The 25,968-nt window shown below is 42.9% G+C and overlaps 3 protein-coding genes across 3 annotated transcripts in view; 1 reads left to right on the top strand and 2 right to left on the bottom strand.

The window, feature by feature from the left end:
- Window positions 1-1,359, bottom strand: part of LOC310779052 (LIM and senescent cell antigen-like-containing domain protein 1) — a 69,570-nt gene extending 68,211 nt beyond the window's left edge. Inside the window, exon 1 of the mRNA XM_083639548.1 lies at window positions 1,236-1,359. Within this exon, the coding sequence (XP_083495674.1) occupies window positions 1,236-1,264 (29 nt within the window). The 5' untranslated portion in view covers window positions 1,265-1,359. The remainder of the gene's footprint in view (window positions 1-1,235) is intronic.
- A 2,392-nt stretch (window positions 1,360-3,751) lies between these two features.
- On the bottom strand, window positions 3,752-22,624 carry ubxn4 (UBX domain protein 4). Its single transcript, XM_083639507.1, has 13 exons — window positions 22,472-22,624; window positions 21,711-21,810; window positions 21,266-21,294; window positions 20,564-20,682; window positions 19,788-19,980; window positions 18,210-18,339; window positions 10,048-10,102; window positions 9,002-9,166; window positions 8,394-8,521; window positions 7,837-7,939; window positions 6,701-6,832; window positions 5,345-5,559; window positions 3,752-4,544 (listed from the first exon to the last, which is right to left on the bottom strand). The coding sequence occupies exons 1-13, from the start codon at window positions 22,551-22,553 to the stop codon at window positions 4,406-4,408; spliced, it is 1,590 nt and encodes a 529-aa protein (XP_083495633.1). The 5' UTR covers window positions 22,554-22,624; the 3' UTR covers window positions 3,752-4,405.
- Window positions 12,929-15,539, top strand: LOC310778722 (DBH-like monooxygenase protein 2 homolog; the record flags this gene model as incomplete). Its single annotated transcript, XM_083639189.1, has 3 exons — window positions 12,929-13,167; window positions 13,723-13,816; window positions 15,363-15,539. 3 exons carry the CDS (start codon window positions 12,929-12,931, stop codon window positions 15,537-15,539), a joined length of 510 nt encoding a protein of 169 aa, XP_083495315.1.
- Window positions 22,625-25,968: the final 3,344 nt, after the last annotated feature.

Genomic DNA, 25,968 nt, shown 5'->3' with positions numbered 1-25,968 from the left:
ATCACAAACTTGTCTTAAATTCCAACAAGACCAAATGGATGCTGTTTTCAAGGCCCCTTACTCTCGACAATAGTCGTATTCATACACTCCAAGATGAGCAAATTGAAATTGTTAACTCTTATAAATATCTTGGCATTTGGAAGGACACTAAGCTTTCTTTTCAGGGGTCTCTTACTCATTTATAAAGCCCTAACTGGCAAGCTTCCTTTGTATCTGTCCTCGCTTCTCTTCAATGATACCAGATATCAGACGCGCTCACAGTAACACAACTGACTGCTCCTGGTAAATGGAACAGGCTCCAGGTCTCTCTAAAACGGGATGCCTTGCATGGGGAGTGCTCTTGTTTTTTCTTGATGTGCTTTTATCATCTTGTTTTATTGATTGTATTTGTCTGCCATTGTAATTTTTATATAAATGTTTTTATTGTAAAGAGGGCACCATCACCCTTGAAAATGAGAGCTTCAAGGGCCTCACGGTCTGATCTCACCCTGTAGCCTACTGTATAAATAAAGGTAAAATAAAAATAATGACAAATTCCTCGTATGTAATCTTGTGGCAATAAAAGTGATTCCGATTTAACTTAACATTGCGTGATCCATTCCATTCCATATTGCTATCACACATTGCTGTGAGCTCCGAGACAACAACAGACAAACCAAGGAACCTGGCTATAAAGAGTTTATAGGTTCCTTGAGACAGAAAAGGAAATTGCTCATTAACGTTACAACACAACAACCCAAAGCTGTCCATGTCCAACTCCATTCAGAACATCTCTCAGTTTAGTGATCTGCTGCCTGGCTGATGGACAGACGGGAGGACAGCACAGACTGGGAGGACAGGACATACTTGGGACGTATAAGATAGTCTTCACTTCGGCTTGCATCCAACACAGCAAGCAGCATGATGTTTACGTTAAATAACACGAACTTCTTGACATTCCCACGCTCTTCCACCAAAGCACAGTGGAGGGCAGTGTGAACAGTGTGAACCAAAAGTAGAGATTTTAGTGAAGGAAAGTGCTGCTTTGTAGATCACATCTGCCGAAGTGACCAGTGGACATTATTTCCTAAACTCATGTTCTATGATGTAGTTAGCTAAGCTATGCGAGTTAGCTATTAGCATTGGCAATAACCGTCAACGGGAATGTTACCGGGGCTGCGTTTTTTCCCTGCGAAAAACTGTCAGCTTCCCAACTCTGAGGAAAATAAATAAAATAGTAAAACTTGTTAACTTACCCGTTGGTCATCTCTGTAATGCCGAGCATCCCTCCTCTCTCCCTCACCAGTCTGAGGTTCAGTCTCCAGATGCAGAGATATCCAGATGTTGTAGAGTCTGGGCTGTAGTTAGTAGTATCGGATGTCCACAGCGGGCAGAATGGCGCAAGCCTCGCCTCGGTTAACACCCGCCATCAAGCTTCCCCCAATAAATCATGGTAATGTCCGGTCATCATTTTCAAAATAAAATCTTGATTGACCCTAACCCTAGTCTCGCTGGCCAGCCTCCTCTCCCTTCTGTCTGAGGAGTCTGGCGCCGCAGGTCTCCATAACTTGGATAAACCCTCCCCTGCTCTACTCTGCTCTCCCATTGGAGCGACCGTTTCAGTGGCAGCCGGATGTCCGCTCCCGGCTTATTACAAGCTCTGTCATTGGCTCTGACCTCTCAATGGCTCCGACCATGTCAATCAGAGCGGCTTCCGCTCCCTCCTCCCTGTGTGTCGCTGTAAATAGTGCCCTGCCGCCACAGTGAAAACAATAACGCTATAGCTAGTAAGCTAACGGCAGAAACCTGCTAGCTTGTTGCTGAAAACGGCAAGTTGGATTGTTTGAAACTATTTTCCAAGGGCACTGCCGCCCATCGCAATCCCACTATGGAGACCTGCGGCACCAGACTCCTCAGATGGAAGGGAGAGGAGGCTGGCCAGTGAGACTACCCTAACGACAACAAAGAAAGCGTATGGATGGGTTAGGCCCTAACCCATCCATACGCTTTCTTTGTTTTTTCCAAATTACATAGTATGTACTTTTATTTTGAAGCCCCACTCGCTCGAATTCCGGCATGATTGTGTGCATCTGTGGTAACTTGACGCAACTCCTCACTCACTGTGCAGGCGGCGCTGTGTGGAAATACAACTTGGCTACTCCAGACAGGACAAGACCCGCCCTGGGAGCAACTGTCTGAATATCTGACCATAATGTTACTAAACTGACTCAGCTACTGGAGCTGTTTGCAACCTACCATCACTTCTATTATAGAGCATAGTTGTTCAGCATTGATGATGGGATGATGGGGACTGAGTGGGGACTTTTCCTTCTCTGGTTGCTGGAAACTGAGCTCAACATGGCGGGTGGAGAAACCCGTGTCCACGGTGGGATTTTCCTATGTCCCAGTCCAGAAACTACCCACTTACAGTTTATTGTATAGCTGCACGTTGTAAAAGCAAAGTCTACAAACTTCTGTAATAATTCAAAAATAAAACAAACCCCTCACAAAAATATGTCAATACCAGGCACCATATAAAGATGTTAATAGTAAAAAATAACAAGACAAAAGCCATCATAAGCAAATCTACGAAAGCTGAATAATAATCGATTCCCGGTTTCCCTCTAGTGGCAGGTCCATCCTTAATATCCATTCATTCCTTGCCTGACAGTCATTACTAGAAACCACATAGATTTCCTTAAAAGGAAGTTTCCCCCAAGCAGAGGGGTGAGGAGCACTTTGAGGAAAAACTGAGAAAGGGATTTGTATGAGGGATACAAAATGCATGGCATGATGGCATGTTAAGAGATAATGCTTGATTGGTATACATATTGATATGAGTGTTCCATAGTATATAACCTCTGTAGCCTACTGAACATTGGTTATTATTAGTAGTATGACAATAGGAGGTGAAGGTGATCTGAGTGTCTTGTATTATGTGTATGTATGTTAGAATTTTGTTGAAAGTATAATGCATTTATATAGACAAAGGTGAAGACTTGAAAAGTGTGTTATACTGTATGGTAAGTATTTTGATTTTTTTTTTAAGAGGAGCTGATGTTTCAAATCTGTTACTGTAGTTACTTCTCACCTAAGTGTGATTTTAAGCGGTGCAGTCGCTTAACTGACTTTGTGTGTCCGTTCTTCCTTACGTCCGTTATGGTACAGACCATCTGTCTGTACTGTGGGCCCCATCCCCACAACCATTTGGTTTGATTGGTGACCCCAAGCGTCGATTTGGCCAGAGCGATGATGTCATTGTCATAATTTCTGAGTGGTTAGTAAACAATCCATCAACTGAGCATGAAAACTGATGTCTTGCCCCACAATCATCGAGTGATGTGACTGATGTCATGCCCCACAAGCATCGAGTGGGCCAGTGGTGACTGATGTCATACCCACTGATGTCATATAGATTGTGACATTATCAGTGATGTCATAGTACTATGGTTTGTAGTCTTCATATCATATTGTGGTAATAAGACAATTGTCAGGTAATTATAATAGATATAACTGATTACTAAACATTACTTTGCTTACATGAACCATATTGTGATATACAGTACATTGGTATCGGAATGTCCCTTATGATTACCGTGATATTAATTTCAACCATATCACCCAGCCCGTTAACCTGTTTGTTCTGCTCTCTCTTCTCGCTCATGTTTCTATCAAATTTGACCACCATCTTGTACTCACTGCCACCTAGTGGTTAGAGTTAGAGTGTATTTCAGTGTTCTAATACAAGAAGACAACTCAAGTGAGGTTTACTGAAAAACATGTTGCTTTTATTCTCATTATTAGATGAGAGCAGTACAGTGGTTTCCCATTTTCAACTAGTAGAAACATTTCTACTGCCAAGGCAGCCTATGTAGTAGAAAGCCAACAGCTACACAGACCCCCACCCCTCGGCCAGTGCCCTCATACAGTTTCATTAATCATTAAAGATCATATTATACATCTGGGGTTACTGCAATTAAATAACACACACACTTTGTATTCTTTCCTCTGTAAAGTAAAGCTGGCCATCAAAGCTTCTTGAAACTCCCTCATTTCCAATATACAAACTGCTTCAGGAAAGTGGAGTGAACCCCTGGCCAAAGAATCAAGAAGAATCAATACAAAGGAGACCATGAGTTCAAGCCCAAAGGAGGTTATGTTGGTTAGTATCATCTACCCATGCAGGCGAAGAGCAGGAGCATAGGCTTGGACAAGAGAGAGACAGAAAACAAAAACATAGCCCTAAACTCAGCACAATCCTGTGCAGACTGGAACACCTCACACCGTGTCAGAGAGCGATGGGTGGGGGGGGGGGGGGGGGGGGGGGGGGGGAGATGAGGGATAGGATAGAGAAAGGGGGAGCGGGAGGAGGGACAGGAAAGAGTGAGTGAGGAAGGATAGGATAGAGAGGACTGCCATTACTGCACTACATCTGCTGGGTGGAGTTGCCATTCCAGGTGTTGTTGTCGTCCTCGCTGTCCTCTTGGGTCCGGAGCCGGTAGATTTTGCCGTCTTTTTTGAAGTCCTCTGGCCGCTTTTCCAGAGTGCGCTTGCGAAGGGTTTCTCTGAGCGAGAGAACGAGCAAAACCGTGAAAAGGGAGACAAAACAAATGATTATATGAGAGAAGTCTGACTCTGGGTATTGGTGGTATATAGCATAGTTGCCTGCATCTTTATATAAATAAAATTATAGCATGTTTTACATAACCTAAGTTGAAGTAGCTTTCTTATTTTGTCCAGTTAGTGTGTACATTTTGAAAAGCATTGTATTTATGTCTGTCTCTGCCAGTGGGCCATCACTTACAGTAATGGAGAGAATTGACATTCTCTGAAATTAGGTGGGGGGAAAATGTGCGGTTATTGGCAATCGGACAAAAGAGTTGGAGAATATCAGCAAAAAGAAAAATCCAACATCGCACATCCCTAAAACACACACATACTGTATGTATATGTATGTTATGTATGCACACACACACACCCTACATCAGGGGTCCCCAACCTTTTTTGCACAGCGGACCTGTTTAATACTCTCTCCATTCTCTCTCTGAGCAGCGCTCCAAGTATGAACACCTCGACCGTGTGCGGAGTGCGCTCCCGGTTTGCGGAGCTCCGTCTTTTTTGTGTGTGTGTGTGGACCAGGCTCGCGGCCCGGTACTGGTTCGCGGCACAGTGGTTGGGGACCACTGCCCTACATGATGTATGTATACTAAATCATATACATAGATCACACTGTAGATACTAGTATACATGATATACCATACTACACACAGACACACTCATCCCTATGGGCAATTTAGAGTCTGCAATTCATTTGACCTGCATGTCTTTGGACTGGATTTAGTGTTGAGTAACTCTTGTCCCTCACCTCTTTGGTTCATCAGAGGATGCTGATGTTGAGTTGGGGTAAGAGTTGGGTCGCTGGGCGGGGCCTCTGGATGCTGCTCCGGGGGGCGGGGGGCTGGCGAACAGGAAGCTGCTGAGGAACCTCCATACGGCCAGCAGCGGGTAGAGGATGGTACCCAGTATGGCCCAGACCCCCTCTCCAGACGACTGGATGACTGTGTTGGCAGGCCGTCCCGACTGTTATGGTGGGGGTGGAGGACTGTTAATACCAATAATATACTACACCCTAATGGTCTACATAGAAATATACGACACTGTAATGGTTTACATAGAAATATACGACACTGTAATGGTCTACATGGAAAAATGCTACACCGTAATGGTCTACATGGAAATAGACACCATAATGGTCTACATAGAAATATACGACACTGTAATGTCTACATAGAAATATGCTACACCGTAATGGTCTACATGGAAACATGCTACATTACACCGTAATGGTCTCCATGGAAATATGCTACACTGTAATGGTCTACATGGAAATATACAACACCGTAATTGTTGGAGAAAAATATAAGTTCCATGGGCATTTCCTATTCAATAAGCTAATAATTGCATACGCATAATTATGCTATAAGTTAACATGACATGACATCTCACACATATAGATTCACCCCAGTGGCATTGAGGACTTCTCTCTTTTGCTGAGACCTTGGGCAGTGATCCTGTTCGTGACGCCAATTGTTAAACATTCTCTGGCAATATGTATTTGTCAGAGGACTGAATCTCAATGTACCATCTGATCAATGTACACAGTCCAAATATTCAGCAAATGACTGACAGTTTAACATATGCTTTATACTGTAAGGAGGAAAAGCAGAGAGGAGGGGGATGAACTTTGGAAATGTGTGTGCTTCCACTTGAGTCTGACAGGGAAACTGTTATCAGTTGTTATTGGACACGATGCACTGCCCAAGGTCTCAGCAAAAGAGAGAAGTCCTCAATGCCACTGGGGTGAATCTATATGTGTGAGATGTCATGTCATAATGTGTGAGATGTCATGTCATGTTAACTTATAGCATAATTATGCGTATGCAATTATTAGCTTATTGAATAGGAAATGCCCATGGAAATTTTTCTCCAACAGTAATGGTCTACATGGAAACATGCTACACCGTAATGGTCTACATGGGAATATACGACACCATAATCTTCTAGATGGAAATATAATAGACTGTAATGGTCTAAATGTTAATAACAATATACTACAGCCTAATGGTCTACATGTAAATATGGCAGCAGTCGACAGTTGGCAGAGAGGAACTAAGAGAACTAAGCTGTGGGAAACAACTGGAGGAGCTGTCCATCAACTCACAGGCAGAAGCACTATGGAGGCACTGGGAGCCAGCTCCAGCTCCAGTAGGGTCTTGCTCAGGTCCTCGCTGGTGAACTCCCTCCGAGGGAACATGGTGGCCAGGGAGAAGTTACCGTAGCGGTTTCCCACTTCCTGAAAGAGTACATAAGTAATGTCAATGGTGTAAGGTCTGATCCTAAAACTGCCCCTGGCTCCGGGGTTACACCCCTACTCTTGCGAAGAGTGCAGATGGAATATTTAATAACCTCAGAGTCGGACCTCGGTTTAACACCTCATCCAAAGGACGGTGCTCACTCACTCATAGGACAGAATACCTGTCTCTGCCCTGGGGCATTGGGGAGATTAATCATGAGACCAGAGGGAAGAGCCCCTCATATTGGTCCTCCAACACCAGTCTCCCATCAAAGGTATAACCACAGCCAGACATGCTTAGCTTCCCGAGGAAAGCCAGTAATGTAATGCAGGCGCTACTGGTGCAGACATAAAGTCTATCCTATCCTAATCACTCCATCAGTGCATCAACATTCAAGGCATTTCCAGACATAAAACAGAAAGGTGGCAAAATTCAAACACTGTCACCACTGCTTCTCACAAACATCTAAGTGTCCAATTGCACAATACCATTTCAGCAGGAACTTGAAGCGAAACACACATTACACTTTTCTCCAGTGATGATGGTAGGGTGTCTCCAAAATGTGTGTAAACCATTTCGGGTGACGTCTGACTTTGAGAAAGAGGTAGGGATGCACGATATATCGGCAATCATATCGGTATCGGCCGATGTTAGTCAATTTTTTACATATAGGTCATATCGGTATCGGTCAGATGTTGCAATATTAATATCGGTTATCATTATCAGCCAAATTCTTCACATTGATATGAAATAATGCAGTAAATCTATGATTTATGGGCTTTTCCAAAGGCTTTGCAAATAAAGAAATGCATAACTTTTTCAAATTCAGTGTTAACATGTGTTTTTCAGTATGTACAAAATGTGATGATCATAAAAATGTGGTTTTATACAGATCATATCGACATCGGTAAATATCGGTTATCGGCCATAACAGCAATGTTAATATCGGTTATCGGCATCGGCCAGAATTTTCATATCGGTGCATCCCTAGAAAGAGGCTGACCTGAACAGCAAATTGCCGAGCGTCCTGCAGTCTGCTCTCTGAGGGGAACTGGTTGCTGAAGGATGAGCCGTCTGGGAGGCGGAACTGTATTCTCGCTATGGCACTGGGATACACAGACAAGACACAAACACACACAGGTAGCCAAGCAGACAATTCAACACAGGAAACTCTTCACGGACAACAGTTTTCTTGGCAGTGTGGAAAGGCCACTCAAATTGCATTCAGACCAAAAGTGTGCCACAAAACCTGTCCAACAACAGAGGCCGTCAAATGTTACAAATGAACTATGAAGCCCTACCTAGCCTATGCCCTACATAGGCTGGATGAAATATTAGATTTGGGTCCACTTACTGCTTGGTATAGCGCAGTTTCGATTCACACACTTGAGGATGAGAAATGTTTTGGGGGAACGTTATAGCAGATTATTACAGCAGATTATTTCATGTTTTGGTGAGTGGCTATAGACTCTTGCTGTGCTGTATGGATAAAGGGAAAGCGCTGTGCATTTAGCAGTATGGCCCATCCATCCAAACTGTATGTCTCCAGGTGCTCCATACCTCCTCTCCCTGGATAAGGCCTCCTTCCTGGCCTCCTGCTCTGCCTGCCGGGCCTGCAGTGCGGCCTGCTTGGCGGCCTGCACCTCTTCCTGGTTCTTGGCGTAGCGCGCTGCTCTGTCGGCTCGGTCCTGTGAGACACAGAGAAAAAAAACATCATCCTTCCAACGACCAGCAAGCTGCTGTTTCATCACAACTTCAACAAAGAGGGGAAGGGATCTCTCTCTTGCGGAGAACCTCAGCCTGCATTTCTCATCCCAACCACAAGAGGGTGCTGCTACTTCACCTCTGTGTGTTTGTTAGAAGGGCAGCACTCTGGTTGTGTATAAATTTAAATGTGCAATGTGACTCCTCGCCCCCAGCTTCGAAGCGTCGATTTTTTGGAGAGTCAGCCCTAACATCTACACTTTGTTTAGGTTTCAGTCAGACTTTGGATTCACTTTGGATTTGGCTCCAAACCGGCCCACTGTCTTGGTGAAAACGGGGAGTACAGCTGGGCTCACCGAGCTAAAACCCTCTAGTGTTCAACACTGTGGAATTTGGTGTCCCAAGCTTTCTTGACATACAGTACATCCCCAATGGGGATAGAGAGGGAGAGTGTGTGTGGTTACCAAGGCGATCTGCTGTTTGACGCGGTCCCTGGCAGCCTTCTCCTCGGCCTTCTCCCTGTTTCTCTCCTCCAGGAGCCTCTTGGTCTTGTCATCCTCCTGTTTCCGCTTGAAGTCCACCATGTCCTTCCCCAGCTTCCTCCGGTCCACCTCCTTCTGGATCTCACCCTGAATCACAGCCCAGACACAGGATGGCCAGGAGCAGGGGTGGCAAGGTTACTTTCATTATGTAATCCATTACACATTACTGATCACACACTGACAATTTAAATCCGGAATGTATTTTTTCTGGGATAATTAAATTTAGCCATCCGATTATTTAGTTGCTTTTGGGTGACATTGCCTACACACATACATACACTCACACACATTATATATATATATATATATATATATATATATATATATATATATATATATATATATATATATATATATATATATATATACATATACATATACATACATATATACACACACACACACATATGAGATAATATTGAATATTGCAATATTTTCTGTGATACTAAATATCCCGTCCAGCCAGTAATTTGCTCAGGAATTAACAAATTATACCCAATTACCATTGTTTCCTCAAATACAATTTTAAATATCAAATTGCTACTTTAAAAGAAAGAAAATACCCCCCCATATCTGATCAGGAACTATAAGGTATGAAAAGTGCAATCAGACTTCTGTAATGTCATTGCATGTAGATCACAGGTTACTTTTCACTCTTTAAAAGCAATAGACCCTTCTCACGGGGGCCATTTTGCGTAAAAAAAGGCAGGGTAAACACAGGTGCAAGCAAAACACTAATGAATGAGGGTTTCAAACTTCCATTATTGGAATTTGGAAACCCTCATTAGTGTTTTGCTTGCACCTGTTTACACGCTGCCTTTTCGACACAAAATGGCCCCCATGAGAAGGGTCTATTTGTTAAGGTCAAGTGGTGTGGTGGCTGTTGCATTTTAAAGATCTAAATAAGTTAAACAATGCAGTTCAGCAGCTGCTTGCATCCATACAGTGAAGAGGAAAATGTTCCTCACCTCTTCCTCCCCTTTCTTCTTCTGATCTCGTCTCTCCTCCAGTTTCTTTGTCAACCTGAAGAAAACGCAAATAAGGATGACACACCCCCATCATTTTTTTGGTCCTGCAAAGAAAACACTGTTAAAATCACATTTAAATGTGGTATGCAGTGTCCTTTGAGACTCGCTGCCGCCCAGGCTGGAAACTCTAACACCAGCTCGTAGCACCTACATTAAACTAAGATATTGTTTTTTAGGGGGCATGGTTATTTGTTGTGAAGATATTAACATTTCTAGTGGGCTGAAAATTGCATATAGCCCCTTTAACTTCAGTGCTGTTTGATACTCCGGTGTGATACATCAGACACTGTTAAGTTTCTGTTTCATCACATCATCCACGTAGCAGCGTGAGCTGTGATTGGTCTACCTTTGTGGAGAGAGACAGACAAGCCCTGTTCTAGACTGCTCGGCCTTTGGGCATGCCATAAAAATGAATAGGAGACAGCAAAAACTGCTTGACGATAAAACATCCCAGAAAAGTTGCCAAACCTAACGTACCTTGTTTGCCATTGTCGGAGCATTGATCAATCATTACAACAGCAGTCCTCAGCTGGAAATTTCCCCAGTTACTTTCAACTACGGTAAAGGAAACAAGCTAATTCCTCCCTGAGAGCCGCCGCACGAGCAGTTTTGCTTTAATACATCAATAAATTAACCCAACGCTGTCAGATGGTTTGTTTTCACATAGCCATCCATAACGAGTCCCTCGGGAAACCGTTTCCAAGGACAGGCCAATTGGATGAACCATCTCTCTATCACGTCCATCACGGGCTGGCTTCTCACTGGCGTCACACTAAAGCCCGCCCGTAGCTGCCTCTGGACGCTGATTGGTGTGAACCACCGGTGGTTCAGATTCAAACCAATACATTGGAGCGTGGCGAGATGGATTTGTCATGTGATCGTGATCTCATGATCTAGCGGGAATCCAGCTGCCTCGCAAGGTTATCACTAAATGCTGTTTGACCTTTAACCTCCAACCTGGGAGAGCCAGTAGGAAACAGTTCAGTGCGACAGGTTTGAACCAAGACGAGTATGAGCTGTGTAGCTGCAGCCTGGGGTACTTCCAAATGCTCCAAGTGAGAGGGCTGACCAGCTGACCACTCGCTCTGCTTTAGCGTGTAGTGGAGCAGCTCAGCAGGGAAACGGCAGATATCTCTACGTTTCTGACAATACAGTTCAGGGGGAAATCTTGTACTTTTTCCTCCACTATGGAGTTACTAGTTACTTTGCAGAATAAGGTTTTACATGCAAAACATGATAAGCTCGGAAAATATGATGCATTGTTAGTTAGTTTAAACTCCAGCAATAGGCCTATATGGAGCAGTTAGACTGACAAAACAGTTCTTACAGGCTAATGCTTCAATAGCCTAATTTACTAACACTCTGACTGAATGATGACTTTCACTTCTCATACTTCACTAGCCTACATTTTACTGCCAACAATTTTACTTAAAGCAGGACTAAACCCCAAAACCCTTTTTTCCCGTTTTTAACCAATATGACTTTGGGGGTGGTGTGTGAAGAATTCTGGTCAAAATTTCCACATTTGAGACCAAACTGTTACCATTGTACCATTTGTATCATTTTCAGCAGCATAAGTTCCCTCTATGGGTTGAACACTGCTTTTTTTTGTGCCCTCAAATGAATGGGATATTTGGTACATCGTGATGTCACGGTGGGGTTAGCACGCACCCCACTCATGTGAAGAAAAAAAAATTCCCCCATTGATTATTACTGTAGTTCACGCAGTGCGAGCCCTTTAAGACCAATGCATCCATGGGTAATGCCTACTGTGGCTAATATTAGCCGCTAGTTAGTTATGTTATATGGCAGTAAAACGCTACTGAATGACCAAATTGATCTAACTTTTAACAATTTCGAGTAACACTGTTTCCAAACGGATCACCAGCGTTAGTTTGTTGTTTATAACGTGGCTATATTCATAACGTTTTCTATCTCGGATGCGTTATTTCGAATCCCACATAGGTTACGCCAAAACCACGCCCGAATTGTATTCTGGCGCAAAGCGAATGGGTTTCAGGACGAAACAGTCTCGAGCCACTAAAGTTATCTTTAGAGCACAATATTCCTGGAATGCAAGTTTAACTAAACAGTTACATGTCCTCTGCATTCTACATCAAATTAAGATATTACGGGTTGTTTTATTTTGTATGTTACATACTTATTGGCCAAGATATGTTACTTTATGGGGGAGGAATTCTGCCAGCTAAAGGAGGGAGTATAGGCGGCCATCTTGCCTGCAGAGTTTTCAAATCAAGCAGAATACAGTTTTGCAAGAAATCTGGGGGGTTTAGTCCTGCTTTAAGCCAACTTTTGAATGCAGGACTTGAAAAATTCCCTGTCTTCACCTCCTCATATCACATGTCATGTGACATGCGTCGAGAGTCCAGCACTGGTCTTATTTGTCTATCAATGGAAAAGAACCTGCGGAACAGGCTGGTACCGGCAGGGAGGAGCCCAATGACAGAAGATATCGTTCCGCAGGCCACCTGCTAACAGTTACTTGAGACCAATGGTATGGAGAAAGAGAGAAAAAGGGAAAGATAGACTTCTACAGCATTAACTAGAAAGCTGCCATTTCCTTATTCTGGGGTTGAAGACTGACATTGAACTTTTGGGATGATGTACTGTACTGAGTTGGGTTCAGAGCCAGAGAGTATGGGGATGTGACCTGTCTTCTTGCCTATCAATAGTACTCTAATCTAATCTAATCTAATCTAATCCAATCTAATCTAACTGTGCAGGTGTACGTCAGTGTGTTTGGTTGTCCTGTAAAGCCAGTTTTAGGATCTCGGGGGTTACGTGTATGCGTGGGGTCAGTATGCATGCTCTGCTTCCTTGCCTCTCCCTGCTCCTGGCCTGGCGAGCAGGAGCAGCTGATGACTCGGTCATGCCCTTTATGGTGTATCTGGACCCAGACAGACTGGTGTGCCTGAAATGGGGCTTCAACAAGGTCCAGGGAACCATTACCTTCACCCTGTGTGTTAACACGACTGGCTGGGTGGGCTTAAAGCTGCTTTATGCTCACCATGCCATGAAAGGCGCGGGGGTGGAGCGAGGGCCGGGCGTGTCAAATGACGTAAATTTGTTGGGCGTGGTTGGGCGCTACCTCAGTAGGGCGCCCACCATGTACCTGAAGATTTTTCTCACAGCGCCACCTCCGCACGGCTTCTCTCCAAACATGGCCGCTTTCAAGCCACTGAGCCCTGAACACTGGGCTGTGTTTTCACCACATTTCTTGACCCATGTGGTAGGCTAAACTTTGATTTGCAACTGTTAGTTTTTAGTCATTTCACCAAGTAAATGTGTTGTGTTGAGAGCATGATTGAGAGAGATTAAAAGCAGCACAGAGTAGGCTATCAGGGCTGAGAACTGAAACGGCTTTCAGTAAAAACAAGTTTGGTGATTCATTCATGTGCTGATGTGCGGTCGCTTGAGAGTGAAAGCGCACTCAGTACTGCACATAATAGCGTTTAATTGCAACTTTTTCACGGGCTGTTCTCACTATTACCATTGTACAATACATGCTGATCACTTCTGAGTATAAAAGCATCTGCCCCAGCTCGAGGTCCGCACGGTGACTCGCGGAGCTCCACCCCACGGAGCTTGCTCGAGTATAATGAGCCCTTTTGGCTTCAGTCCAAACGGAGGCATGCAGGGGTCAGATATCGTCATCGGAGGAGTCGGACCCAGGGGAAGATACTTCACGGTAAGCCATTACTAGATAGTAGGGATGGGAAGACATGCTTATCTCATTATAAGATATGCGATATGAGGTTCATGATTCGATAAGATCACAAAATAAATAAAAGTAAAAATAAAATTTAAAAAAAGTTCAATGCAATGGCATTGGCTTGCTAAAATGTAAATGACAATTTCAAAATGTCATTACAAAGTGTAAATAATGTAATTTTGATGGAGAACTTGTGAAATTGTGATGGGCAAGTTGTTTCATTTGTGATTATTACAGCAGACTAAAATGGAACCAATATCACAATTTGAGCCCAACTGATATATCTTTTGGCTGATATTGGTATCGATATTATTATCGCTATATGTTGCGCCAATATATTTCATATGCAATTTTTGATCACATGAGGGGGGGGGGGGATCACAACACATCAAGAGGCATAAAACGGACAAACCTACACAGCAGATTAACCCTGCTCTAGTCATCAGCCTATCAGAACACTTTTAGCTTGTTGGAGCAACAGATACCCACTAATGGTAGGAAGGAAAAAAATCGGTAGTATGTTTGATTTTTCATTAAGACAAAGCACTGCTGGTATTAATACTGTTGCAAATGAGTATTGTATCCTTTTCACATTTTTTGTATTGATACTTATCAATAGTTTTGAACCTTATTTTGGACAATAAAGTTTATTAAACTTAAATATCCTGCCTCCATTACATATCTTTGTAACATGTCTAAGTGTTTGATATTTGAGGGATCATTGCAAAAAAATGTGTTTATTTATGTACGTATATAAAGAATATTGGCCTAGATAGATAGATCGATCGATCTTACTCCCTAATTTCTGTATCGGCAGCGGGACCAAAAATCCAGTATGGGTTGGGCTCTAATCACAATAAATGTTTCTGCCCCATGATACTTCCTGTCACTTTCTTGTATTGTGATATATTGAATTTCAATGTATTGTCCTATCCCGGCCTACTAGATAGAGAGGTGCAACAGTTAGTTTATGTTCCCAGCATACTTTGAATATTATAGTCTAAATGTATGCCAGCATAGGGTTTACATTTTCCCATTATACTCAAAGGCTAACACACACATAACACACAGGCTATTAGCCAGGCTTTCTATTAGGGCTGCACGATATTGGGAAAAACTGACATTGCAATATTTTTTTATTCTGCGATATATATTGCGATATGAAAAAATACAGGAATTTTCACCAAAAGTCTTGAATAGGTCTATCAAGCCTTGCTCACTTAAGCCTAGTGGGTAACGTGCGCGGTTGACGTAGTAGGAAGTGAGTGTGTTTTTAGCCACAGACAGGGTGAGTTGCAGGATCCTAAGTGAGTAAAAGTACTATAGTTAGTAGGAAAAGAGCTTAGAACGTCCCAGAGAGGGCGTGTATTACTGTATGTTATCAGTTAATTTACCTTACTTGACATTGCATGCTCTGCGATGTGACTATTGCGCATGTGCACATTGCGATGACGATGCTGAAACGATATATTGTGCAGCCCTACTTTCTATCCTTATAAACTTTTGTCTTTTTGTCCATTAGGATCGTTATGCCACAGGAGACTTTCTGCCACCGGTGGACAAGGAACAAAACTACACTCTCTTGTCTCTGACGGGCATGGACAGTCAAACGACCATGACCTTTCAGAGGGCCATTCAGTCGTGTGACGACGATGACTTCCATATCACTGTGAGACATTCAATCAATCTCTCTGTGTGACGACGATGAGTTTCATATCACTGAGAGACATTCAATCAATCTCTTCCTCTCTCTAACACAACATGCTGTCTGTGACGACGATGACTTCCATATCACTGAGAGACATTTAATCAATCTCTCTCTCTCCCTCTCTCTCTCTGACACAACATGCTGGCTGTCTAGTGTTCAAGTCTAGTGGCCAAGGCTGTTAACAATAATCACTGTTTATTCTCGATATTGCAAGTTACACATCTCATACACAAAATATAATTTTAAGTGGTAATATTGATTGCTTGTGAATGACGTGTTCTTTCCTGTTTCTAAGAAAGTCAAGAAAATAAGTGTTCAAAAATTCGTTCATTAATTGGGTCAAGAATGAATCGTTTCCTCTGGTCACGTTTCGTTATAAAATTATAACTATGTGAATGTACACAGTACACTACATCCAATAACCACAGTCAGTAAAGTAGTTATAGTAGTTAGTTATTAAAGTACAGTTACTTGTGTAAAAAAAGACTGGTAAAAGTAAAGGTACGGATTCAACTTGTTTACTCAAGTAAAAGTAAAGAATTACAGGCTCTGAAATGGGGGGGGGGGGGGGGGGGGGTTAAAAGAAACATGATCAAAAAGAAAATACATTTTTGGTCCCAGCAAACGGTTCTCAAATACTAATGTCATAAAGTATCACTTTAAAAAAAAAGTGCATTTTCTTAATTGTTTGTCTTGGGTTTGTATACTTAACTCATTGAGTGCCAGCCACTTTTGGAGAACGGACGCTCCCAGTGCCAGAGTTTCAGAGCGTTTTCAGTGATTTCTCGAGGCCCACAGAATATTGTGTGATATTACTATGTAAACACTGAACACGCACAAAGAACGATGAGACTCTATTCTATCATCTGCAAAAAAAAGTTTATTGATCCCATTTTCCGTTCTTTAGTTATGAGCCGGAGAAGATAGCTTGATTCATCCAAAAATAGCAATTTTTTTCTAGAAGCTGAGATAATTGGCCTTTTGTGAAATTAATCATTTCAAGCACATCACTGACTCTGAAGCTAATCTTTTCTAATGTAGTCACACCTCAAAAATAATTTCCTTCAATAAAACAGTTTAGGCCAGGGAATTTTGTTTGGCAGAATAATATTTTTAGCTACAACCAGCAGCGCTGGCCCCTGCGTGCGCTGCTGGTTGCAGCTTCTTGCTGGTTTTGATTTGCTGCTGGTGGGCATCGGATATTCTGGCTTGCGTTTGTCAATCCTGTCCTGCTGCCTGGGTCTGTCTGGGTGTTGCGTGCTGCTCTGCGTGCGTGCCCCCCCCCCCCCCCCCCCCCCCCGCCCCGCCCCGCCCCGCCTCGCCTCGCCTCAACTGCACACTCCTCCTCCTGTCTGTGGTGGCTCTCTGCTGAGTTTGCTGTGCGCACAGTGAAGGGTGCGGACAGCCAGGCTTTTTTACAGCGTTCCGCGTGTGTTTGTCACCGGCAACGATGCTTCCAGTTGAGCATAATAACAACTCCACGGTGTGGATGTGCGGATTTGCTGTCGCAACCGACACGGAGCGGCTCAATTGTGGGAGCAGATTGGCTGCTGCAGGCACAGCTGCAGTAACGTGCTTCAGCATATCGATGCATACGGATGCGATGCGATTTCCGTTTCCATAACGACTTCTTCTTTGTTTTTTCCTTGCCTTTCTGTTATGTGGAGAGCACTGTCGCCACCTAAGGGTTCTGTAAAATAGGTTAGACACATCCAATAGCTATAATATTTGTACATCAGAGGCAGAAGGCTTTGATCGACGCCCCACCGTCAAAAAACGCAATTGACGAACATGTCCGTCCTTGGCACTCTACGTTACTATTTGAAATGACGAACATGTCCGTCCTTGGCACTCAATGAGTTAATTGATTTATTTACTTGTGTGAAGCAAGATGCACTCTATTCTCTTACTGGTTGATTGTGCTCACATGACACCTTTTTTTTCCCCTCTGCCAATTGGTGGATGGGTGTAACCCATACTGTATAAATTTGAGTGCTCTGTCATTTCCTGCTTCATTTCTGAAGAAGGTCCTTGTTGACCGAAACGTCAAAAATAAATCGACTGGGAGCAAGTCAAGCAGTGTGCGGACTCTATTTCTTTTTATAAAGTATCACTTTCCCCTCAATGTACCCCAGATCTATTATGTTGCTGCTTTTGTATCATAGGCTCGACCGCACAGCCTATCGATAATCGATAATTGATCGTTAATTTTCCCCGATTTTCGATTATGGAAATTTTTCAAAATGAACATCCCTAAAAGAAACAACAGTTTGATTTTGGAATGGTTTACATTCACTTCAGGACGGTTCAAATTGTTATTCTGGACGGTTGCGGAACAGTGGTGAAAAAGGTTAGTCTGGAGCATGTAGTACTATGTGGTGGAAAATGAGCCATAGCAAGCTGTGCTTTTTACTAAATTCATTTCATTTTAAGAACTTCGACAGTTCACACAACTTTAACATGACACATGTATTATACATCAGACCCTTGAGCTATTTCTGCTCTCACTTAGAATGTCAAAAATATACGTATAGTTTTTGAGATATTAATGTTTGTTTTTTCCTACACTGGGCCAGGTTAAGGTTAAATCCAATAAAGCAATACTTTTATATTGTGTGCACTGAGCTTTAGTAGTTGTGTGTTCAGAGTGTTTGTTGCTACCTTTCCACCTTAACGCCCAGGTGTTCCTCGGACTGAGAAGCGGCGTGAGAGGCATCATCTGATGACGCGCTCCTGTCTTCTCCAGGGGTTATGGCACCTGAAATGTCATCTGCTGTCCTCGAGACAGACTCTGGTTAGACACACAGAAGAAGAATAGAATAGCATACCATCAACCAACAACTCAGCTGAGTGGTTCCCAATTAAATCACCAGATTCAAATGCATTCCACGTCAAAAACTATTGCTATGCATTACAGAGCTACATGGAAAAACAGTCTTTGAGCAGACTATCCACATTCTATGGAGAACACAGTAAACCAGCAGGCTTAAGCCTTGTTCAGACCAACTGCGCCCCCGCCTAAATGCTACACTCCCCTGTTTGTACATTCAGATATATCAGCCTTATTTGACTGTTTCTGCTTGTACTCTCTAGTTTGCTTACCTTTCTGCAGTGTCTATAACTGGTTCGCTGGGGAAATAAAATAGCTCCAAATATCCTCAAATGTTGTTGTCTCGACATGTGTTCAGTGAAAGAAGTAGCTAATCGCGGTGCTAATCAAGCTAGCATGGGAAACACATTCCCTGCCTATGTTCACGACACTTTCCTAAGTTCGATTTCAACCAGGCCTAAGTATAGAGCTCAACAGTCACGTGACATTGTGACGTCACCTTCTGGTCCGGAAGAGTATTTCCCATTCATTTTTCTCATCACATTTCGAAAAATCCTTATCTAAAGAGTTTTAAGCCTGCAACCATCCTAACTGTCCAGCTACAGAATCGTGACAATAAAACATTTGATTCAGAGTTGAAAAAACATCGAAAAATGTAGAGAAAAAGTACAAGGTAAAAGAAAAAATATATATATTATGAGATAAACTACTCTAAAGAGTGAAGAATCTATTCATCCCATAATGCATCCTGGCATTTCTGGCCAATCAGATTAGCAGATGATTGACAGAGAGTTTCAGCCAATGGGAGAGCACTCTGAGCTGCAGATGGCGGGACCAGCGGTCTTGACTGGCGCCATTACAGGTATTAGCTCCATGGCTAATGCTATCGTAGATAGACGCATTTCTGTGCATGAATGTGAACGAATCTGCAAACTGATCTCAAGCCGATACATAACGTTGAAAGCAGCGTGACCCATAGTGGTTAATAGTTTCAGTCATTCAGTGGCGGTTTTAACACTTTACTCAGCAAGTTATGACCTACATTCGTAGTAGCCAGAGAGAGAAATGAATGCCAGCCACCAATCACAGTGATGACCATACAGCGAGCTCCACCAATCAAAGACGTCGTTGTTACACCTTAGGATTGTCGGTAGTGTAGGCAGATCACGTTTTTTTAAACATTTAAAAATAGAAAAAGGATGGCATCTTACAGATTTGTGGCTTCTACAGGAAGATATACCATCTTTCCACCACTGGAAGCCCTGTGGTAAGTCTACATTGGGTGGTTACGACATTATGGCTAATAATCAAAATATCAATGAGAATATGAATGGGAAATACTCTTCCGGACTTTTGAGCTCTATGCGGCAGAAGTCCAGTAGATGCTTGTGTGATCCGGGGTCACTGACCTTTTGATGTGCCTGGAGCTGCTGCAGCCTCTGTGGCTGCTGGTGGGGATGGAGTGGGCTCCGGTGGGGAGGTGGGGGCCATCGCTGGGGCCGGCTCTGGTTCTGTGGGTACACTGACAGACAGGCTAGCCTCCATCGGAACCTCTGCCTCTGGTGATATTACCCCCCCGCCACAGATCTGCTGAGCATGCATCTGCCAGAAGAGAGAGATGTAGTGAGAACAGATGGGACACTGTGTACTTGTATATGCAAATGTCTTGGCCAGGTGCTGGGCATGCTTGACAGCTACTACTGCTGTGGCTGATATTCAATAACATATTTTGAGAAAAAATATTTTCTGTGGTATTCAATATCGATGCCCATAACCCACCCCACCCAGCCACAGCACCATAAGTTGCTTAGATCACAACAGTGCTAACTTTAAACGTATAAACCTATAATCTACTAGGAAGATGGTAGGATAGTAAAAATAAAATGAAAATTTGTCAATTTTCCTGGAAATGGCAGGAATTAGCAAATTAGACCAAATAGCCATTGTTTTTGCTGGAATATTGAGATCAATTTTCTAGAGTATCATTATTATTATTACTACTACCGTACTATCATTATTAGTAATAATATCCTAGACAATTGATGTCATGTAGAAGAAATAACGCAAATAACATCATAGTATATCGTAATATTTTGGCGGGACAGCATCGCGATCGATATTAATGGATGGATATCGCCCAAGAATCTGGTCCCCAAAACTGAAAATCCCTTATTTACGTCCTTACCTGTTTGACTTTATCGATTCTTTTCATGAGTTCTTCAGCAGACACGCTGCCGGCGATGACCTCAAGTGGAATGCCATTCTCTCCAATAAAGAAGCTGGACGGTATGCACACCACTGGGTCTTCACACAGGGTTAAGTTAAGGGACAAGCTCCCAATTTAACATTGTCGGAAATTTAAACAAGAAGGTTAGAGATCAAACTTTTTACTAACCAAATACAAGATGTGTGACTGCTGAAATGTGAGCAGCTGCTGCTGCTGAAGAGTCAATATGAGCACTTTTCTTAACATCGACAAATGTGGGTATGTCACTACATTCAATAGAGAAAGTCAGGGGGACAACAAGTGTATGAGATGGTGACATTTTTAATACTCGAGCAAAGCATTAAAAGACTGCATTGCTATCTAGTCGTGTTAATGACAATTTAATTCAGTATGTTGTGTGACATCTTGAAATAGCACTATACAATGCCTTGCTATCTGTGGCTTTCACCAGTGTCAGTGTACGTCAGGGCCAACACCATCCAACACCAATTTAAACTTAAACAGCCTAGAGAAACTGAAAACTGCCAAAAAATAGAAGTAATAACAAACATAACGACACATTTCGCAAGACACAAAAGCAGTTCAAAAGACAATAAGCAAAGCAAAAACATCAACACATGGAGAAATTGTCAATATTATTCAGTACACAGAAAAGGATACAGATTTGGGAGAACTGCACGCATGTCTCACTGTGTGAAAATGTTGCAACGTCATATGGCTGTCACATTCCACTTCACACACATTACTGTCAATTGTTTAGTGCATTAAATTAGTCACTGGTTTCACTGACATGTAAAGACTGTTAAGTTGTGGGGGAAAAATGAGAAATAGCGATAAGATAGTGATAGGGCTGAGAATGTTTCAGCAGTTTATAGTACTGCAATAACCAACACTGAACACCATAACAAATTGTACATTATATTCAGTGTACTATAAAACTGTGGGACATCTCAATGAACAAACTGCTCTCAGTATTTTTACTTAAATGGGAGACATTGGTGACTCGTGAGTGCATAGTGCTCACTTAAGCAAACTTCAGGATCTCGCCCAGGATAGTTCCAACTCATGGAGAGTGAAATGCAGTTCATGCACGGTGTAACCATACCTCTTGGCATCTACTTTAATTGCCACACAATTCTGTGCCGCTTCCGAGACTGTGTCGTCCTCCCAGCTGGACATCAACTGTGCCGACTGTTCATCTTCACCTGGGGATGTACAGTGATGAGTCATTTGGTCATGCCCCACCGCCCACACACTTGGCCATAATGTGGGATTGCGTTAGTTTCTAGAAGGTTGCAGCAGTGACATACTCGTACATCGAGGTATACTGCTGGGTAAAAGGTCATAGTGGCGTTACTGCAACTGGTAGCAATTATGCAGGCGTGAATGACCAAACATTTTGACAGCTCGCTACAGCTAACGTTAGCCTAACAGCAGACTAAACAGGCTAGTCGACTGAGCCTCTGCCAACCCAGGGTAACACGGACAGGTAGAAGGCTGTGACTGGCTGCCTGGGGCTAATAACATGGCGTTAACTGTTTATTTAGCTGGGCGACAAAAACCATCAATCTATGCTCTCGTTAAACGCAAATAGCAAAGACGTTGTCGTTTATTTTCACTAATACAACGTTACGTTACGTATTGACGATAATATCATGTTTATGTTGGTGTGCTATTTGCTTCCGAGGGGTAAAATTGATCAGTTTGTGTAATGTAGCTAGCTATCTGCAGATCGTTGACAGCTGGTTACGTACCAGATATCCGGTTAATGCTAACTACGTTGCTAGCAAGCTCCTTGCTATCGTTATCTTGCTAGCATGCTAACTAACGTTAGCTCGCTAAATAAATCGTCACAAATAACGCTACCTGTAATGACAACGACAAAGATGAAGCTCTGTTGTTTAGCGGAGGTGATGGCAGCAGGAATTGAGCCCTCAAACCAAAGCATCGTTCTGCAGTGCTGTTGTCTGCCTCTGTTTCTGTTTCGCCAAGACAAGTTACATCAATCCTGGAAGTCAGCTGCTGCGTAACCTCGCGTCACCAGGCTCGCTGCTGCGTACTGCTGCTTCTTCCTCCTCTATCGCTTTCCGGCAGACTGGATGCCTTGCGGCACATTGCTGCCTCTCACAGGTCGGGGATATATATAGCTGTTCATAGTGTTTCATTTCCACACACTAAAATACGGTACAAACCTATTCTAATGGAAGGATGCCTTTGTCAGCGGGGAAAAAGTGAGTTTAATCCCTATTACACATAACAATTATTTCTGCCTTTAAAGTGAGTTTAATCCCTATTACACATAACAATTATTTCTGCCTTTTTTTTTTACTGCAGCCAAAATCTGTGTGAAATTGTTCTCTTGGATAAATCAGTTTCAAGTTGTTGGTGTACCATGAAGTTTAGTATTTTCAAACGTGGAGGCACTGGACCTATAATGTGTCGAACCACTGCTCAAAAAAGACAATGGGTATCTCAGTTTACAGACCAATCTCCAACCTGCCCTTTCTTAGCAAGATTTTAGGGGGGGGGGGTGCTTTTAAACAGCTAAACGATTTCCTTTGTGACAACACTGTATTTGAACAAGGCTAGGTCAAAACCTAGCATAGCCTATGCCATAGGCTATGCTAGGTTTTGACCTAGCCTTGTAGCGTGACCTAGCCTTGTAGCCTATGGCCAGTGCCGAAAAGCATTGACGAGCCTGTTGGTTGTAGCAGGCAGCATTCCGCAGGGTTCGACCTTAGGTACAATTCTTTTTAATCTGTATATGTCACTCGGCAATATTACAGTAGCCTATAGGCTATACATCTCTGTAGGCTCAAATGACTACAGGCAGCTCTGTCTGCGACTTGGCTGCATGCATCGCAGGTATTAGTCTAGCCGCAAAACGCGACTATTTCACTCGAGTACCTCTCCCATCATAGTCGCGCTCGCCCGACCCCTTTATCGAGGGAAAGTTGCACATTTAGCGATCTACAAGCTTCAAACATGCACCAATCACTAATATAAACTACGCACCTTGTTGCCACGGATGTTGTCGAGCAGGCCGCGCTGAGGCCGCGCTTTGTTAACTCGTATTTTAAGAAAGTTTGGGTTATTTGTGTGTCCGGAAACATTATTTTCCCTTCTCCAACGACTCTTCTTCTTTTTTGCTGCTCACCGGTTCAACTGCTCAACTGCGCCACCGCATCATGGGGTATTACATCATGTGTCAAGTATGGGGTTTGCCAGTGTTGTGTCCTTATTTTGTGTGCCCATGATGCGGTGGCGCAGTTGAGCAGTTGAACCGGTGAGCAGCAAAAAAGAAGAAGAGTCGTTGGAGAAGGGAAAATAATGTTTCCGGACACACAAATAACCCAAACTTTCTTAAAATACGAGTTAACAAAGCGCGGCCTCAGCGCGGCCTGCTCGACAACATCCGTGGCAACAAGGTGCGTAGTTTATATTAGTGATTGGTGCATGTTTGAAGCTTGTAGATCGCTAAATGTGCAACTTTCCCTCGATAAAGGGGTCGGGCGAGCGCGACTATGATGGGAGAGGTACTCGAGTGAAATAGTCGCGTTTTGCGGCTAGTATTAGTCCAGACCTGGGCAACTTGCGGTCGCCACCTGTGTGGCCCGCGCTGGAATTGAAAAAAACAAAAAACAAAAAAACAGTGCACCTGAACGCAACATGTAAGATACCTGCTGAATAAGTGTCCAAATGTTCATGCCATTCTGGCCAATAATCTTTATGACTAAAAGGCTAAAAGTAATCTCATGTGTAAGAAATGACTGTTCTACATTGAAGTAAAAATTTAAATAATTAACTTGTTGGTTTTGGATTTTTTTTAGCTTCAAGAGTGCATTTTTGTTCGTATGACCCTCAACACAGGCTTTGAGAATCCTGGGCCACTTACTGATACTTATGCTTAAATTAACCCACTCGTAAAAAAGTTCAAAAAAGTTAATTTCAAGCCCTGCAGGGAGAGCAGGTGGTGATATAGGAGTGAGTGAGAAAATGATCAAATATTGGTGTTAAAGACTGAATGATGACATCACAACTGTTAATTTAAAATGAGTTATTCTTCTAAACCTGACTTCAAATGCCGCAAATTTTTTCGCACCGGTGCCGTTCGGCCCTCAATCCTCAGCAAAATCTGGCCCTCTGGTAGCGAGGGCATTTTTTTGTGGTCCTGTCTATCATCAAAGTTCCTGGGTTACGGCATGACAATATTTGTTCGGCCCCCGGCAACAATCTGGGTTTCTCATGTGGCCCCCCCATGAAAAATAATTGCCCACCCCTGTATTAGTCTGTGAATGTCGGAGACCTTTCCCAGCTAAATAAAGAAAAAACTGAGATTGTGGTCATGGAAAGCCGAAAGAGAAAAATTGTCTGAACACCTACAATTACTGGGATTGCACACCAAGGAGCAGGTGAAAAACCTTGGTGTCATCATGGACTCTGAGCTAAACTTTGAAGGTCAGATTAGAAATGTGACTAAAGTGTCCTTCTACCATTTGAGGAATATTGCCAGAGTCAGACATTTCTCTCCCAGACAGATACCGAAAAATGTATACATGCTTTTATTTCAAGTAGGTTGGATTATTGTAATGGTCTGTCTGGTGTGCCTAAGAAAACGTCTAGTCGGTTACAAAACGCAGCAGCACGTGTTCTCACAAAAACCAGAGAGCTCACATTACCCCAATCTTTAAAGCTCTACACTTTCACAGATTCTAATTACAGAATCAATTTTAAAATTATTGTGTTGGTTTTTAAATCGCTAAATGGCTCTGCCCCATCCTATCTCTCTGACCTGCAAGATGTATGTGCCTAGTAGGTCTCCTCTGACTCTAATCTCTTGGTTGTTCCTAAGGTCAGGCTAAGAGGCATGGAGAGGCAGCATTTGTTTATTACGCCCCTAAGTTGTGGAACAGTCTGCCAGAGAGTCTCAGGGGCTCTAAATCTGTGGACATTTTCATGCAAAACCATAAGAAACATCTTTTCACCATTGCTTTCTCTTGAAGTGTTTCCTTGTTGTTGTTGTTGTTGCTGTTATTGTCCTTTATTGCTTTTCCCCTTTTTATAAATGCTGTGATTGTTTGCTTTTATGTGAAGCACTTTGTGCTGCATCTCATGCTTTCACCCACGTGACATGCAGGACACATGCCCCAGGGGCCGCAAGACCACCAGTGGCCCCAAAATATTCTGAGCTTGTATCCATGCTCAATGCATTTTGTCATATTTCAATGATTTCAATTGAAATGTGCAGCCTACAGAAGAATGATGCATGGCCTCTATTGACATTGGGTGCTAAACACAATTGTGTTTGATGCAGAACCACACAAAAAACGACCACCTAAGATTGCATCTGTTGAACTGTTGTT

This window comes from Poromitra crassiceps (assembly GCF_964638095.1).
Source record: "Poromitra crassiceps genome assembly, chromosome: 6".
NCBI classification, from domain to species: domain Eukaryota; kingdom Metazoa; phylum Chordata; class Actinopteri; order Beryciformes; family Melamphaidae; genus Poromitra; species Poromitra crassiceps.
Note: the sequence above shows the minus strand (reverse complement) of the source record. Positions and strands in the feature narration are given on the sequence as shown.